This window comes from Megascapheus bottae, chromosome 2 (genome assembly GCF_031878675.1).
Source record: "Megascapheus bottae isolate mThoBot1 chromosome 2, mThoBot2.hap1, whole genome shotgun sequence".
NCBI lineage: Eukaryota > Metazoa > Chordata > Mammalia > Rodentia > Geomyidae > Megascapheus > Megascapheus bottae.
The window spans coordinates 88371936-88389891 of record NC_143510.1 but is presented as its reverse complement, the minus strand read 5'-3'; the positions used below and the strand labels follow the sequence as shown (position 1 = coordinate 88389891).

General features: G+C 37.6%; 1 protein-coding gene across 18 annotated transcripts in view; it reads left to right on the top strand.

Annotated features, from left to right (window-relative positions):
- Rbfox2 (RNA binding fox-1 homolog 2) overlaps positions 1-17956 on the top strand; it is a 232279-nt gene that overhangs the window by 180734 nt on the left and 33589 nt on the right. For 13 of the 18 annotated variants that reach the window (XM_090328613.1, XM_090328608.1, XM_090328615.1 and 10 more), the window contains 4 exons: positions 63-287; positions 6858-7004; positions 9292-9345; positions 17826-17918. In XM_090328613.1, the coding sequence (XP_090184739.1) occupies positions 63-287; positions 6858-7004; positions 9292-9345; positions 17826-17918 (519 nt within the window). The remainder of the gene's footprint in view (positions 1-62; positions 288-6857; positions 7005-9291; positions 9346-17825; positions 17919-17956) is intronic. The other 5 variants (XM_090328617.1, XM_090328609.1, XM_090328621.1 and 2 more) reach the window with 1 other exon arrangement.

Below are 17956 nucleotides of genomic sequence, written 5' to 3'. Positions count from 1 at the left end.
CAGAGTAATGTGTAATTAGAATTTAAATAAATTTACTCTCCTTTTCTCTCTTATTTTTCCAGGGTAACCAGGAGCCAACAACAACTCCTGACGCAATGGTTCAGCCTTTTACTACCATCCCTTTTCCACCACCTCCGCAGAATGGAATTCCCACAGAATATGGAGTGCCACACACTCAGGACTATGCCGGCCAGACCAGTGAGCATAACTTAACACTTTATGGGAGCACACAAGCCCACGGAGAACAGAGCAGCAATTCACCCAGCACACAAAATGGATCTCTCACGGTATGTGACATAGGAGGTGGATGTAAAAGGATGCCACATTAAAGTCTTCACTGAAATTAAATAAACCCCTTTGAAATAATCTAGTGATCACATTCCATTTCATAGCCTACATGTAACTCCTCTTCTACTCCAGGCATTGTGATCAGAATATAGGGAGCTTGAATTAGATCTCCTAGGCATTGCCTAGGAGCCTTCAGTCAGAAAGTGATAGATGATATACAAGTTAAGTATGTTATATACGGTAGTAAAAGTAAAGTTAGGGGTATCTGCTCTTTTCTACCTCTCCAAGAACCTCCATGATGCAAAATCCCACAACTTCTCTGTCTCACCTGCTGTCTCTCAAGAAGCATTCTTTTCTCTCCTGGCCTGAATATACTTGTTCTTTTGCTTTTCTGCCTTCCCAGTTTTTCTTCACAGTGCTGGATATTTTGCTGGTTCCTTCTCTCAAACTGTTTTATGTGTTCTCTCTCTGTAATTATAACTCATGCTAGTCAAGTGTCACCATGCACAGTTTTTAATTTGTATTGTTTTTGTATTTTATTTTTTTCCCCCCTCTTTGTTCAAGGCTGGGATTTGAACACTTGATCTGAAGCTTTTTCTCTTTGGCTAACACTCAACCACTGAACCACATCTCCAACCCTCGTGTTTTTGCATTTTCTTCATGCTTGGTCAGAGATTATATAACCTATGGAGGTGTGTATTATTCTGGCAAAATATGCTGCTTCACTACAGTATAGTTCATGCTCCACACTATGTGCTATATTGTCACATATGTGTGTATATACACACTTAGAGACAATATAGTGTGTGTATATGTATATGTAAAATACTTAAGACATAGTAAAAATAATGTACTTATTGCTGTAAGTAATCTTTTTTTTTTTTTTTGGCCAGTCCTGGGGCATGAACTCAGGGCCTAAGTGCTGTCTTTGGGTTTTTACTTGAGCCATAGCACCACTCCTAGCTTATTCTATGTATGTGGTACCCAGGAATTGAACCTGGGTCTTCGTGCTTGCTAGGCAAGCACTCTACCACTAGGCCAAACTCTTGGCGTCTAACTGAATAATGTCTATTGATCATTGTTTTTTAGTTCACTAATTATTTGTTTTACCATCTCAAATCTACAGATGGGTTCATCTGAATTTCATTTATACTTTTTAACTGCAGAATTTCCATGTACAGTTTCTATAACAATTTTTTTTTTCCTAGCCAGTGTGGGTGGCTCACACCTGTAATCCTAGCTGCTTCAGGTAGCTGAAATCTGAGGATAGCAGTTGAAAGCCAGGCCAGGCACATAAATCCTGGAGACTGTTATCTCATAGAAAACTGGAAGTGGCTCTTTGGCCAAGTGATAGAGCACTAGCCCTGAGCTAAAAAGCTCAGGGACAGAGTCCAGGTCCAGAATTCAAGCCCCACAACTGACCCCTCCCCTCCCAATTTTTTTTTACATGTCATGATATTTTCCTTTAGGTGTTTGAATAGTTGAATTTATTATTTTGAGGTCCTAGGCTCTATTCAACACCTAGGCCTATGTCTATTTCCGGTCACTACTTGCTTTCTTAAATCTGTATTATGCTTTCCTATTTCTTTGTATAGCTTATAAATTTTTTAATGAAAATTGTTTACTTAGTGTTTACTTACGTACTTTAGGTAGTATAACCATACTTAAGTCTGACTCTTACCCAGTGCGATGATATTGATTTTTCTGTTTAGTGATTTTTTTTTTCCTTTGTTTCACTTTTGGCCTATAGATCAGTCCTTGCTACACAGTCTAATGTAGGGCAGAGGTTTGGCTACAACTACTTGGGTATTGAGAAGTACATTGAAAGTTCATCCAGTTTTCAAGTATGCCTTGGGGTTTTCACTCTGTTGGGACCTCTCAGGTCTCTCCTTACCCATGTGGGTTTAGAGCTGGCCATCTGAGGTTATGAGGAAAGCCTGTCTAGGTCTTCTGTGGTTCTTTTCCCCCTAGAATCTACCTTTCATAATTTTGGCTGGTCTACTACATAAGACCACAATTTCAAGCTAGAAAAACTGTTCTTCTATTAGGTACTTACCAAGTTTTCCACTTAGGGCTGACAAAGCTGTAAATTTTCTGTTTCTTCTGCCTTCTTCCTACTATTTATTATCTGTGTTTGATTTTCAGAAACAAGAAATGGATGTTTTTGATTACTTTGTTCAGTTGTCATTTTGATTTAAGAAAAAGATATGAACATTCATTCACTGATCATCAAAGTCAGAAGTTGTTTCTTTTAATCATTCATTTTATCATGTTTCACTGTACCTTTATCCTCAATAACTCTGTTTTCCATTGATTCAGATTTAGGTGGTATATATCTAGTAACAATGGTATGGTTAAGGTCAAGCTCTACTTAATATAAACATACACAGTTCAAACTATGTTCCTCTTCCATATCAAAAACTGTTCACTGTATAATTTTATACATCAAGCAGTTTGAGCTTTCAAAGAAATGTTGAGATAAAAATGGGAATTCATAGATTGTGAGTTCACTGGTGGTAAAATAAAAATAGCTGAGAACAAAATAAAACATCCTTTGAACTGTACTTACAAAGAAAAATAGTACATGTCCTCTTAACTTTAAGAAGCTGTGAAGAATAAAAGAAATTATTTATCTCTGATGTAAAATGCTCTTATTTTTTAAGTGTACATTGGGATCTGATTATGAATTCTCTGCTCTTCTATGTATTTGGGGGAGAGAAAATGTTTGTATATGTATGTGCATATGTGTGTTTGGAAATGTGGTTTCGAGAGAGACGGAACAGTACAAGAGTAGTATTGATCTAACCTTGTATTATCAGGATGGGAATTTAGACTTGCTAGATTGTGATGCTAAGGAAAGTCAGTTCTCAATGTAGAAGTTGGAGAGAAGGGAAGAATCAGAATGCCTTAGGATAAAAGTATGGATTTTCATTTGGTCAAAATTTTGAACAGGGGGCTGGGAGTTTGGCCTAGTGGTTAAAGTGCTTGCCTAGCATGCATGAAGACCCGGGTTCGATTCCTCGGTACCACATACATAGAAAAAAGCCGGAAGTGGTGCTGAGGCTCAAGTGGTAGAGCTCTGGCCTAGAGAAAGTCCAAGGACAGTGCTCAGGCCCTGAGCTCAAGCCCAGGATTGGCAAAAAAAAAAAAAAAAAAAAAAAATTTCTTGAATGGTTGAGACTTAGGAGGAAGGTGAGAGAAAGGTTACTTGAATACAAGTTGGCAAGAGTATGTGAGTACCAGGCTGAGAAACAGGAACTTTATGATGGTTCATTTGGAGCAAGGAAACGAGGTGTGTTGATTGTCCTTCTAGAAGATGATCGGTTGCAATGTAGATCAAATGAATAGAAGAACAAAGCCCGAGAAATCCTCCACTTAATGTTCTGTACTGCACTCTGCATTAGGGCCTTGTAGTGGTTGGTTTAGAGATGCTTTTAGGACTTAGGTACTGCTTCTTCTATTCCTTGATGAATACCCAGCAGGCTGGGGAAGTGGGCTACATGTAGCAGTGCTTTTCCAGTGTGACTACAGATCATTGACAGTTCCCAAAGCAGTTTCATGAGACCCACTTAGTCACACTATTTCCATAATACTAGCACAGTATTTGCTATTTTGACTACATGTATTGACTTTTACCATCAGTCCTAAAGCCTAACTGGTGCCTGAGCATGAATCAAGGCAATAATACTGCACTGTGCTGCTGGTGGTTGTTCTGCTCATCCTTCACCATCATAAGCCCATAGACAGAGCAAAAAGATAAAAGCAGATCCACTCAAAAGTGTTCTTGAAGCTAGCACCGATGGCACATGCCTGTAATCCTACTCAAGGTAGCTGAAATCTGAGAATTGTGGTTCAAAGCCAACCTGGGCAGAAAAGTCTGTGAGACTCTTATATCCAATAAACTTCTCAGAAAAAGCTAGATGCGGGGGGAGGGAAACAGAGACAAAAATATGAGAAGGGCTATCAATGTGTGAGAAGTAATGCACCTACGACCTGATGAACGTAATTGTAACCCCTCTATATATTATCCTGATAATAATAAAAAATAAACTGTAATAATTAAGAGGAGAAGAGGAGGAGGAGGAGGAGGAGGAGGAGGAGGAGGAGGAAAAATGCTGGGAGTGGTACTGTGGCTCAAGTAATAGAGCTCTAGTAGTGAGCACAAATAAGCCCTGAATGACAAAGCTCAGAACACATCTGGTACTGTTAAAGTTTGAAGGAGAGTTTTATGTGATTGAGCTGTGACATGTAAGAGCCAGGTTTGAGCATTAGTTATAAGTAAAGCGTATTGCTTGACTGCATATCTACTGTTCTTGATGCTACTTTTGAAACTTAGTGGGTTTCATATTTATTTTGTTTTGTCTTCATTATGTTCCAGTTGACTATTAGAAACCCTTATACTTTTTCAGAACATTGCTTCATAGCTTCCCCTCCCTTTTTTTATGTTTTGATATCACTCATTCAGAAAGAGATTTGTCCTATGTCATCCACAGAATTTTCTAGGGATTTTATTCCACCTTAACTATGATAATAGGAACAGCAAGTTCTACTCCAGTATTAAAAGTATGTTGGTTTGAGAGCTAGGAGCATAGCCTAGTAGTAGAGTGCCCGCCTAGCATGCATGAAACCCTGGGTTCTATTCCTTGGTACCACATACACAGAAAAGGCCAGAAGTGACACTGTGGCAGAGCACTAGCCTTGAGCAAAAATGTGTTCAAGGACAGTGCCCAGGCCCTGAGTTCAAGCCCCAAGACTGGCAAAGAAAAAAAAAAAAAAAGAAGAAGAAGAGTATGGTTTAGTCAGCTCAACAAGCCTTTCAGCTTGGCATGAACTTCACAAAGAATGGTAAAAACATAAGGTTCTCAAATTTCCAGAGGAATACTTCAAAACAAATGTATTTTTCAATACCTAGAATGTATCACACCTGTTAGGTGTTTGTAAAAAATATTTATGAACATAGTGATTATTTTGAAGATTTTTGTGGGGGAAAATTAGATAAACATATCTGGGATTTTGCAAAGAGATTAGTGATTCAAAATGTATCCTCACTCAAACTTTCACTTTGAATATGCACAAATCTAGTGGTTTTTTGTTGATGGTATTATTAACCTTTACTAGCAATTAGATTCTTAACTATATCTTTGCTCACCACAGGAGGAAGGGTCATATATATCACAGTCAGCTGGGACAAAAACAAGAAGATATAGTGTAGATTTAATAAGATAACAAGAATCTGATTCTGTTTTTAGGGAAATTGTCACCACTGTGTTTCTCCTGTTTATAAATACCTTCATACACTTTGCCAACTGAGCAGTAATAAACTAGAATAAAGGCAATGGAAGGTTAAAATGCTATTTTTTATTTCCTTAAGAGCATAAGATGGATCAAAAGATCTGTTGACCTTCAGAACCAAGCATAAGAGACATTGTTTTCAAAGTAGAAAGGTTTCAAATATAGAAAGGTTTACTAAGAATCTAATAATTTTAGGGTTTTTCCTCTTTGAATGGACAACTATAATTTTTTCTTTAACATGCACTTTTTTTTGGGGGGGGGGTCAGTCGTGGGTCTTGAACTCTGGGCCTGGTTGTTGTCCCTGAGCTCTTCAGCTCAACACTAGAGTTCTACCAGTTAAGCCATAGTGTCACTTCTGGTTTTTCTGGTGCTTAATTGGAGATGAGTTTCATAGACTTTCATGCCCAGGCTGGCTTTGAATCGCGATCCTCAGATCTCAGCCTCCTGAGCAGCTACGATTACAGGTGTGAGCCAATGGTGCTGGGCTACACATACATGTGTATATATGTACATACATGTGTATGAGTGTGTGTGTATGTGAGTACGTGTATGTATATGCTGATCCTGGGGCTTAAATTTAGGGCGTGGGCATGGTATTTTGCTCAAGGGTAGCGCTCTACCACTTGAGCCACAGTTTGACTTGGGACATTTTTTTGATAGTTCATTAGAGATAAGAGGGTTTGGAGTACTGTCACTGGTGATTCACACCTGTAATCCTAGTCCATAAGACTATCTCCAAAAACCACTCAAAAACTGTAAGTGACATTGTAGCTTAAAGTGGAAGAACATTAGCCTTGAGCAAAAGAGGTCAGGGACAATGCTACCCTGAGTTCAAGTTCCATGACAGAGAGAGAGATAGAGATAGAAATAGAGAGAGAGAGAGAGAGAGAGAGAGAGAGAGAGAGAGAGAGAGAGAGAGAGAGAGAGAGAGAGAGAGAGAGTGTGAGAGAGTGTGTGAGAGAGTGAGAGTGTGTGTTGGAAGCATGGCTCAGTTGGTAGCATGCTAGTCAATTAGTAAACGTGTCAAGTATCAAGTTTGAGCCCTGTTCTCATACCTAAAATAGAGTAAGATTCTTAAGGAGTTTTCTGCACATACTGACTTTGAACCACTATCCTCATATCTCAGCTTCCTAAGTAATTAGGATTATAGGTGTGAACCATTGCCACCTGGCACACATACTTTGAGGATAATTGTAATAAAGAAATACCCCAGTTATTTTACATAATTCTTAGGAGTAATTATTTTTATTTTTTTTAACATTGCTTATTTTCTTCAGCAGACAGACGGTGGAGCACAGACAGATGGCCAGCAGTCACAGACACAAAGTACTGAAAATTCAGAGAGTAAATCTACCCCCAAGCGACTGCATGTCTCTAATATTCCTTTTCGCTTCCGGGATCCTGACCTCCGGCAAATGTTTGGGGTAAGTCTCTGAGGTTCTTTTGATGGATTTTAAAATAGAATTTTATCCACCATATCATTAATCATTAATATTTTAAAATAAAATATTATTCTAAGGAAGTGAGTAAGGTGCCTAGGGAAATCAATATTGTTATCAGTCTTAAGAACTTTTTTCTACACCCATTTTGCTCTGGGTATTAGCCTTGTAGGTTGTCATAAACTCAGGTGGCCATTCTTTGAGAGATAAGACTGTCAGATATACTCTGCATTTGGCTTCTACTTTTTGCAGTTTAGCAAGAGCTATAAACAGTAATCCAACTTAGTAAGTACATATCTATGTTACTATTTCTATAGGCTATATGATATTTCATCAAACATATTTTGTGACATAAAGGATGATTCCATTTATTTGTTCCTTTGATGTTTCTACAAGCTAGGCGCTGGTAGCTTGTGCCTGCAATCCTAGCTACTCAGGAGACTGATCTGAGGGTCACAGCTCAAAGCCAGCCTGGGCACAAAAATCTGTGAGACTCTTATCTCCAGTTAACCACCAGAAAATGTAAAGTGGTAGTGTGACGCTAAGTGGTAGAGCACTAGCCTTGGGCTGAAGAGCTCAAGGAGAGCACCAAGGCCCAAAGTTCAAGCCCCACGACCAATTCCTCCCCCCCCCTAAAAAAAAGAATTCTACAGTAAGAATATTTTTATACCTGAAAGGTAAAACAAAGTCTTAAAATACTTTCAGGAGAGAGATACGTATTCTATGTATGGAGATAGAACTTTTTTGTCAGTTCTGGGGCTTGAATTCAGGGTTTGCACGTCGTCTCTGAGCCTCTTTGTAGTGTGAGGCTAGCACTCTGCCACTTGAGCCCAGCACCGGGAGTAGTTTCTTGGATAGTCTAGTAGTTAGGATTACAGGTGTGAACTACTTCCACCTGGCACACATACTATGAGGATAATTGTAATAAAGAAATACCCCAGTTATTTTACATATGTAAACTGTGTTGTCTGGGCTGTCTTTGAACTGTGTTCCTCAGATCTCAGCCTTCAAAGTAGCTAGGATTGCAGGCATGAGCCACCAGTGCCTCTGAGACAAGACTTCTCTAATTATGACTTGGAGGGGCAAGTATGCACAGTAGATATCCAGGTATCTTTCTAGCTCACATTGCCCATGGAGTACTGAACCTTGTACCTATTAGGTATTTCATTTGGATTTTTTTTTTTTTTAATTGGTGGTGGCGGGGAGTGGGTCATGGGGCTTGAACTCTGGCTCAAGGCTAGTGTTCTTAACAATTTGAGCCGCACCACTTCCAGTTTTCTGGCAAGTAATTGAAGAGTTTCATGAACTTTTGTGCTCTGGCTGACTTTGAACCATGATCCTCAGATCTCAGCTTCCTGAGTAGTGAGGATTACAGGTGTGATCCACGATTCAGCAGCACCTAGCTCATTTGGATTTCAAGCCAATCTCTAGGAAATGTGAGAGTATGTCCCTTTGATCTTCATTAAGATTTGCCTTACCTAATTATGGTGTGATGAGACATATATCAAATCTGCATGTATACATATATGTGTGTGTGTGTGTGTGTGTGTGTGTGTGTATGTATGTACATACACACACATATTTAAATTAGCTGGGCCTGTAGGAAAACCTGGAAGGCCATGAACCAATTTGAAATGCTGGTATTGCAGATAATTTTTATTTTCTATTTTTCTTTTCCCTGTTCATATTTTGTAATTTTTTTACAATGAATGTTATTTACTTATATAATTTTTAATGGGGGGATGACAGCCTTCAACAGTATTCTACTTTACTAGGATATAATTTTAAAATCAAGACATTTAAAAAATTAGAACAGGTAGAGTGCTTGCCTAGCATGCATGAAGTCCTGGATTCGATTCCTAAATTCTACATTCACAGAAAAAGCTGTAAGTGGTGCTGTGGCTGAGTTCAGGCCTCAGGACTTACCAAAAAAAAAAAAAAAAAAAACAGAAGAGCAATTAGAAAAATCACTAGTTCTGTAGACATGAAGCAGCACAAAAACACTGATTTACTGTCTTCCAGCTGTGGCTCTCACACATGAGATGTGCATGATGAGGACACTGAATCCAAGGAAAAGGTGACAAGCTCCCAGCTCAGTGTTAGGGATAAGCCAGAAACTTACATTGGGACATGTAGAAACATGGGCACTAAATACATACTAGTTCAAAGAAGAATGAAAAAGAAGTTTTACATGAGTAAAAAGTTCACCATACCCAGGACCAACAAAACAAAAACTCATCATAAATAAATGCTTTTATTTTTCTCTTTGCAGCAATTTGGCAAAATCCTAGATGTAGAAATAATCTTTAATGAGCGTGGTTCTAAGGTAAGCTCTATTTCAATATCAAGTACGCTTTATTTCTGAGATTTGTTTTAAACAGTAGGTATTCAAAAGGCATAGGCAGTCTTTCAAGCTTGTATTCAAGTATTCTATGCATCCACCTTGAGCTACATTTATCTCTGAAAAGAGACTGCCATATGGCCAGACTGTATCCAGATGTTCGAATTGAGAGGGAAATGAGAAACAGAGAAGTATGGAGGAAGTGTAGAGGACTGGATGCAGGAACACCATGGTCCTTAATTGGCCTTAGCTTCAGCCTAGGCCAGCCCATCTTATTTTAAAGGAAGAAAGGAGCCTAGAAAAGTGAAGCTTTTTGTTGTGAATTCTGTCAGAACAATGCCATTTTATAAAATGCAACTTTGAAATGGCATACTAAGAGCAAATTTAATGGATATTTCTTTCAGTTATTCAATTCATTTGTGTTCACTTTGGACTAAATTTTGGCAAGGCTCAGCGTGAGTAAGGTTAGTGTTCACTAGTACCATGTCTGCTGTCAGTTACCCCCTAGTGGGTAAGCTTTGGGATATGAAGGCATTCAGTCACACATACCTAGATTTTACATTAAAACAAAAGTAGTCACAGTGTGCAAGCTGATGTGTGTATTTTCTTAAGTATGTTTTCTACATAAGAATTAATCTTCTTAGTTAAAAATTTTCTTTCCTATTAATTAGTGATTTTTAAATTAATTTTCAGTTGGTCATATCTGCTGAACTTGGAAAACAGCACTTTGCTAAGATTAAATCTCCTAAGGATATAGTTTGAGGAAGAAAGCTAAGTAAACTCACAATAAATGATTTTTTTTTTTTACCTCCCTTCAATTTCCTACTCCAAATCACCACATTCTGGGAATGGATAACATACATGATGGTATAGAGCTCCTGTCCCTTTTGTACTAACACAAATAAATGCATTGTTCTAATGTTTCTGATTATTATTCCCTTATAGAATGAGTCAACACTATAAATGTTTAATTCTGGCTAGAAAAATTATTTGTTAATTATTAAAGAGGTAATTTTCAGCTTTCAGTTAAAAAAAAAGTAATGTCTATACAGAACTTTCTCCAACACTTTACTTGGTAAGTATTTTAAAGTGAAATCTGTTTGCTGCAACCAGTGAAAAGTACAGTCCTTGATTCTCCATTTCTGCTTGTTAATTTTCTCACAATGGATTTCTAGTCCTTTGTTTAATTCAGATTTATTTTTTATGAAGTGATCAACTACAAAGGTGAGAAGATGATATGGTTTAGTGAATAGGAACACATCAATGTGAAACAAATTGATGAAGATTGTTGGCCATGATTCACATGCAGTCGTCATTTTAAATAGTTTTGGTTTTGAGTACTCATACTTCAGTAGTCCTAACTAAATTCTAATTATCAGCAGCCCAGCACAGTTTGATTAGGCATTGAAGACTTGCTCCTTATCAAGAAAATAATTTAATTGAACTATTGTGAAGCAAAGGAAATTGATCTTAAGGCTTTTTTCATTGACTTTGAGGATTTGTCTGCCTCCAAATCTACCTTATCCAATTACTTCTCCCACATAATTTTCATTTTAAAATAAAAACACACCTTCCTTTTCATTCTGGGGAATCTGAAGGTATATGTGATGTTCTTACTGCCACTGGTTTCTTTGGGCTGCAGTAGTGTAGATGATATACTAATTGGCAGTATCTGAAAAACAAAGCACAGGATTCACAGCCGCCCAGATTGGCTTTTGAAGGCTGGAGACCTTGATTTTTCCTTTGCCTTCCTCACTGTTACCTAAAAACTAAACCTATCCCAGAGTGAATTCTCTGAAAGTGTTTTGAGGCCTCCAAGTAAGTTTTACTTTGAATCCAGCCAGACCCAAAGATACCTTCTCTGAGTTCCTCCTAAGAGAAACTAATGAATGCTTTTATTTTTGTGAATTAAGTTTAATATCACATTTATCTTAAATGTTTTGGGTTGACTATAAAATGTTAGCATGTCAAACTAGAGAAAAGAAGGCATTATGTGGTCCAATTGTTTTAGTTAGGAGTTGTTCTGACTTTTAAATACTATTTTTCTGTTTCAAAATTACCTTTATTGATTTTTTCTTTAAGCAGCATGGAAAAGTAGTCAGAAAATAAATCTGAAGTAATTAGTACTTAATCAGATTGTTCCAAAACAGCATTTCTACCATAAATTTGTATGTGCGTGGATCTGAAGATCAAACACAAGATTTTGTTTTGCATGTTAAGCAAGCAATGTGTCACTGAGCTACTCCTAGCCCCACAGAGAGAGAGAGAGAGTGTGTGTGTGTGTGTGTGTGTGTGTGTGTGTCCTGGGGCTTAAACTCGGGACCTGGGCACTATACCAGAGTTTTGTTTTTGTTTTTTTGCTCAAGGCCACCACTGGTCTCCTGTTTGAGCTGCAGCTCCACCTCTAGCTTTTTGATGATTAATTGGAGATAAGAATCACAAACTTTCTTGCCCAGGCTAGCAGTGAAATGTGATCCTCGTATCTCAGCCTTCTGAATTGCTGAGATTATAGGCACGAAGCTCCCATCTTATTTTTTATGAGACTGAAATAAGTTGTGTTGTACTGCCACATCCACACATGCTTTGCCACATGCTTTTTCCACCTCATCCAGCTCTTGCCTACAGAGTAAAATCACTGGATTCCATAAAGGACTTAATTTCCTTCCTTTTCATTATTGACCTATTTTATTTTGTCAGTCCCGGGGCTTGAATTCGGGGCCTGAGCACTGTCCTTGGGCTTTCTCAAGACTAGGGCTCTACCACTTGAGCCACAGCACCATTTCTGGCTTTTTTTTTTTCTCTGTATATGTGGTACCAAGGAATCTTCATGCATGCTAGGCAAGCACTCTACCACTAGGCCAAACTCCCAGCACCTACTGATCTCTTTTATTTGGTCTTCATTTGGTTTTGCCTTATCTAAATTATGAAATGAAGATACATACATACACACTATACATATTTAAATTATTTCAGATGCAAGTACTGTGCTCTGCTTTTTTTGCCCATTACCATTTTATTTTACAAAAGAGGAAGTTAGGGCCGGGAGTTTGGCCTAGTGGTAGAGTACTTGCCTAGCATGCACGAAGACCCGGGTTCAATTCCTCGGTACCACATAGCAAAAAGCCAGAAGTGATGCTGAGGCTCAAGTGGTAGAGCTCTAGCCTTGAGAAAGTCCAAGGACAGTGCTCAGACCCTGAGCTCAAGCCCAGGACTGGCAAAAAAAAAAAGGGGGGGGGGAAGTTATTTATTCTTTCAAAATGTACTCAAAATACTTTCCTTGAAGCTGCACTAAGTAGGTCTTTGTAATTTTAGTAAAATTCATAGGAAATCTTGAAATGTTTCTCATTATAATTAAAACTGAATTAGTAATGCATGTACCTCCAAAGGGCTTAATTTACTTTTTAGAATTACCATTTATGGGTTTTTAGTTTTCTTTTCTTTATTTTTTAATTCCTGTGTTCTGGCCATACCCAGGAGATCCGTCTGCTTTTGATTTCTCCCTTAAAAGTTACATGGTAAATTTTCTTTCTCATTCTTCTGAGATGGAAAAATTTAAAGATTATACAGATTTTAAAAACATGTTTAAAAATGCTCATCCTATTGCTTGTTACTTATTGCAGCCTGAGGCCAGACTAAAAAGGTAACAGTTACTCGGCTCCTCCGTGTCCTTGATGGCATATGGGGATCCAGACAGGTAGTGAAATTGCTGCTGTCCATGATAGAAGCTTTAGGCACAACCTAACGAACCTTTCTTCACTTTCTTAAAGTTAGCAGGTAGAACTGGTAATCATGGATGTACACTGATGTGTTTCAACTATGAACATAGAATTATTATTAATATAGACTTTGAGGACTGCAAACCTTAGTAGGAATGTACAGGCTTACATTGTCCAGTGCAGTGACCACATGAGCATTAGAAATGGGGGATCTAAATTGAGATATTGTTTTCATGAGAGATGCTCACAAGACTTCAAAGGCTATCCATAAAAAAATGATATACCCCTCACTAGTCATGTTTTTGTATTGATATCATATTGAAATAATACATTGTTATATTTGGTTGAATGAATAGACCTAAAATTAGTTTTTCCTATTTCCTTCTATTTTAATATACCTATTAGAAAATTTAAAATTATATTTCTGTCAGTGCTGATACCAACAGTTTGTGACATCCTTCTTAATTAAAAAATTTAAACTCAGTTTTATCTGTTTTTTTTAAATCTGGTTTTATAAATCAGTTTAACTAAAATTCCATCTCTGTATGTGTCTGAGATATTTCTTCTCCTTAAACATTTGAGGTTAAGTCTATATATTAGAGACTATATAATATGTTTGTTATATATTATAACTGCAGATTAGTTACTATGTTTCAACATTTAATACTGTGTAGTCATTTTGAGCTGAAATAAAACCTGTACTAATGTCTTATGGTCCCGAATAGGTTGTTACAAGCCTGCCAGCTTAAAATCACACATTAATTATTTTATGGTTCTGGAAGTTAGAAATCTGAAATAGGTCATAAGAGGCTGAAATCAAGATGTTACATTGCTCCAAAAATAATGTTTCCTTACCATTTTGAGCATCTAGAGGCTCCCCACATTCACTGGACTCTAGTCTCCTCTGTTTCCAAGGTCAGCCATGGCCAATCAAGTCTTTCTCAAGCTGCTACAATCAGATTCTGATTCTCCTGCTTCTTTTTTTCACTTCTAAGTACACTGAGGATTACATTGGACCCACCTGGATGATCCAGGGTAATCTCCCTATCTTGAGATCATTTAATCACATCTGAAAAATGCCTTTTGCTGGGTAAGGTGACATATTCTTTGGTTCCAGGGATTAGGACAGGAACAACTTCAGGGGCCATTATTCTGCCTACCACAGGACCATTTATCTTCAAAGGAAAGAAATAAATCAGCTTACCTCTGTGTTTTATGTTAGAAAATCCCCACAGCACTAGACAGGCCTCCTGTTACACCAAGAAATGATGCTTACAAAGATTGTTTTTATGTCTTTAGTATCTTCATTAGAACTTCCTTTGGCACATAATCATCTTTCTTTATAAAACGTTTTCAGGAACATATGAAATACAATTTTGTTTCAGAGTAAAGTCACGACTGAGAAAATCTCCAACAAGCATTAAACTTTGTCACTTTCTGCCTAAATTCTGTCAGTGCTGTGATATACCTGCATTCTTCTAGTGCATATAATATGTTACTCATATTCCATAAACACTTTCCAAAAGGAAAGGCTACTCAAGACATTTCACAGTCAGATTTGGGGAGACTAAAGCAGTTTAGTAAATAAAATCAGCAGTCAGGTTTGTAAAGCTTAATTTTTTTTATCACCATTATTTATATTCTTGGTTACTTTGCTGCATTCGACTCCCTTTATTTACCTCAAAGTAAACCCCACAGATCTGCCCTTGCAACCCCATGGTTGTATTTAGAAACATGGTTGTGTTTAGAAGTATATGTGGTTTATAAGTATATATGTAGACATCTGTTGTCAGAAACAATGCTAAAATGAAAAGCGTAAGAGTCTCCATGTCAGTTAATTGTAACACGTCTGATTTATCAAAACATTTATTACTATGTGAATCAATTGGAATATAGTTTATATAGTGTATTTTAAAAGATCTATCTACCCCACTGGAGTCTTCTTTAGGACTAGAAAGCTGGCTTCTGTTTTCAGCAGATGCTATTGTAAATAACTAGTAGTGTCCTTAATTATTTACTTGCCCTTGTATACTCTAAGGTATCAAAATGGGTATAACATATTTATATCAAAATGTTTCCAAAAACATGTCCTGTTGATATTTTCAAATGTATATGTCCTTTAGGAAAAATATTAACTAAAATTACCCATACTATTCCACAGTAAGCATCATGCATGTAAATTTTCTGTCACCTCAGCCTTTGTATTCTAGGGTATTTATAATGATACACATTTTGTGAATAGAGATAATCTACCAAAATCTTCCAAATACCACCCATCCATATGATCATTTAGAGGGCTGGGTATTCAGTTACTACTAACGGTGGAGTGCTCCTATCAAATGTTGAGTGACACACACTAATTACCATTTCAGTGGCCATTCATGCAAAAGACCAAAACCTCGATTAATATAAAGGGTTTTAGCCTGGTGCTGTTGGCTCACACTTGTAATCCTAGCTACTCAGGAAGCTGAGATCTGAGGATCATGGTTCAAATCAGAGCAGAAAATGTCCCTGAGACTCTTACATCCAAAAAAACTACTCAGAAAAAGCTGGAAATAGCACTGTGGCTCAAGTGGTAGAGTGCTAACCTTGAGCACAAAGAGCTCAGAGCCAGCACCCGGGTCCTGAGTTCAAGCCCCAGGACAATAAGTAAATAAATAAATATAAATAAAGCGTTTTTAAAGCTATCCTACAATAGAATAGGAGGTTGGGGGGGGGGACTTGTGGGCCGGGAGTTTGGCCTACTGGTAGACTGCTTGCCTAGCATGCACGAAGACCCAGGTCCGATTCCTTGGTACCACATACTTAGAAAAAGCCAGAAGTGGTGCTGAGGCTCAAGTGGTAGAGTTCTAGCCTTGAGAGTTCTAGGCTCAAGTGGTAGAGTTCTAGCCTCAGGCCCTGAGCTTAAGCCCAAGACTGGCCAAAAAAAAAAAAAAACAACTTGCTAGAGAAGAAGGGACAATAAAGCTGTTAGGAGATGACTTTCTAGAAGGTCCCTTATATTTGCTATGCTGTAGATGTAAATAGCTTGGGAAATTTCTTATAAAACTGTAGTTGTAGAGTAGAAGATTGAGGATGAAGAATGAAGTTTTGTGAAATAGGCAAGTGTGTAGTAAATCCCATTCATGTTGAAGGAAGTAAGGTGATGATGTAAACAGGGAAGCAGGTTAACTCCCTGGATTCCTCATTTGTCTACATAAAGAGTTACAGATCCTGTTTGGGTAGTAGCTACTAAACGAATGAAATGGAAAAATGAAATAAACCCCAACACATTATAGCAACTATATTGTTTTATAGTATTGGTTTTGTTTTTTTGCAAGTCCGGGGCTGGAGCTCAGAGCCTGAGCACTGTCCTTGGACTTGTCTCAAGGCTGGAGCTCTACCACTTGAGCTTCAGCACCACTTCCGGCTTTTTTTCTATGTATGTGGTACCAAGGAATCGGACCCGGGTCTTCATGCATGCTAGGCAAGCACTCTGCCACTAGGCCAAACTCCCAGACCCTGGTATTGTTTTTTATTGAATTTTTACTGTTATTGTCTATTGACTTCCTTTTTCTCCATATGTGAAAAATAACTAATAATAATAGTAATAGAAGATGTGGACATCCACATTGGAATGTTTGTAAATTTGTTTTAGCAGTTTGCTGAAATTCAATATTACATATTTTTGCTCTAATGTGCCAATTTGGCCATTTAAAATTGTCATTGAGGAGAAATTATGACAGGTGCCATAGGCTTACACTTAAAATCCTGACTCTTCAGGAGGCTGAGATCTGAGATTTGCCATTTTGAAGCCAGTTCAGGCAAGAAAGTCCATGCAGCTCTTATCCCTAGTTAACCACTGAAAAGACAGTTGTGGAGCAAAAAACAACAACACAGAAACCTTAATTCAAGCCCTAGAATTGGCACCAAAAAAAGAAAAAATACATAATTGACCATTGCTATTGAATTGAAGTAATATATCTTCAATGTTTCCATACCTGATAACTACATAATTATACATCAGGAATGTCTAGCTACTTAGGAGGCAGAATTAATGTGCCCCAGCAAAAATATTCATGAGACTCTTTAATTAACCACCAAGAAAGAAAAGGAAAGAAAGAAAAAGAAAAGCTGAAAATGGAGGTATGGCTTAAGTGGTAGAACTCCAGCCTGAACAAAATTTCTGAAGGGGATGGGGGCTACTCTCAGGCCCTAAATTCAAGCCCTAGTACCCCTACACACACACCTCTATCTTAAATTATAACATAAAAAGTAGGTCTAAAATAATAATGAAACATCCTTTAAAAATCTCACTGTATCAATGCTTAATGTTAAATGTTAGATTTTTTTATGGGAGTTAGTGATCAATAACAGGCTTGCAATATTGGTGAATTTAATACATTTAGAATTGCAGTATGGGTGCTAACATAATGAACTGGGAAAGGTATGATATTAAAAAATGTAGATTTTTGGCTGGATAGTTTGATCCGAGTAACTCAATGCCTTAGTTTTGGTCTGGCCTCATATGCTTTATATTTTATTTTATTGTTATTATTGTTAAATTACTGTTATCACTATAGTTCTTTATTCTGTTACTGAGTTTAATTTCCCTTTACAAAATATGCATGGACCAAAACTCTGACTTTGAGAGTATTGCTGAGTTGTTGCTGATGTCAGTTTCATACTGTGATGTTTCTCTATTTACCAGAGATCAATATTTCAATATAACGATGTGCATGTTTTCCCCCCTTCTCCCGCTGCATGCAGGGATTCGGGTTCGTAACTTTCGAGAATAGTGCTGATGCAGACAGGGCCAGGGAGAAATTACACGGCACCGTGGTAGAGGGCCGTAAAATCGAGGTGCATGTCTTCAATAATTCAATTTCTGGTTTCTATTT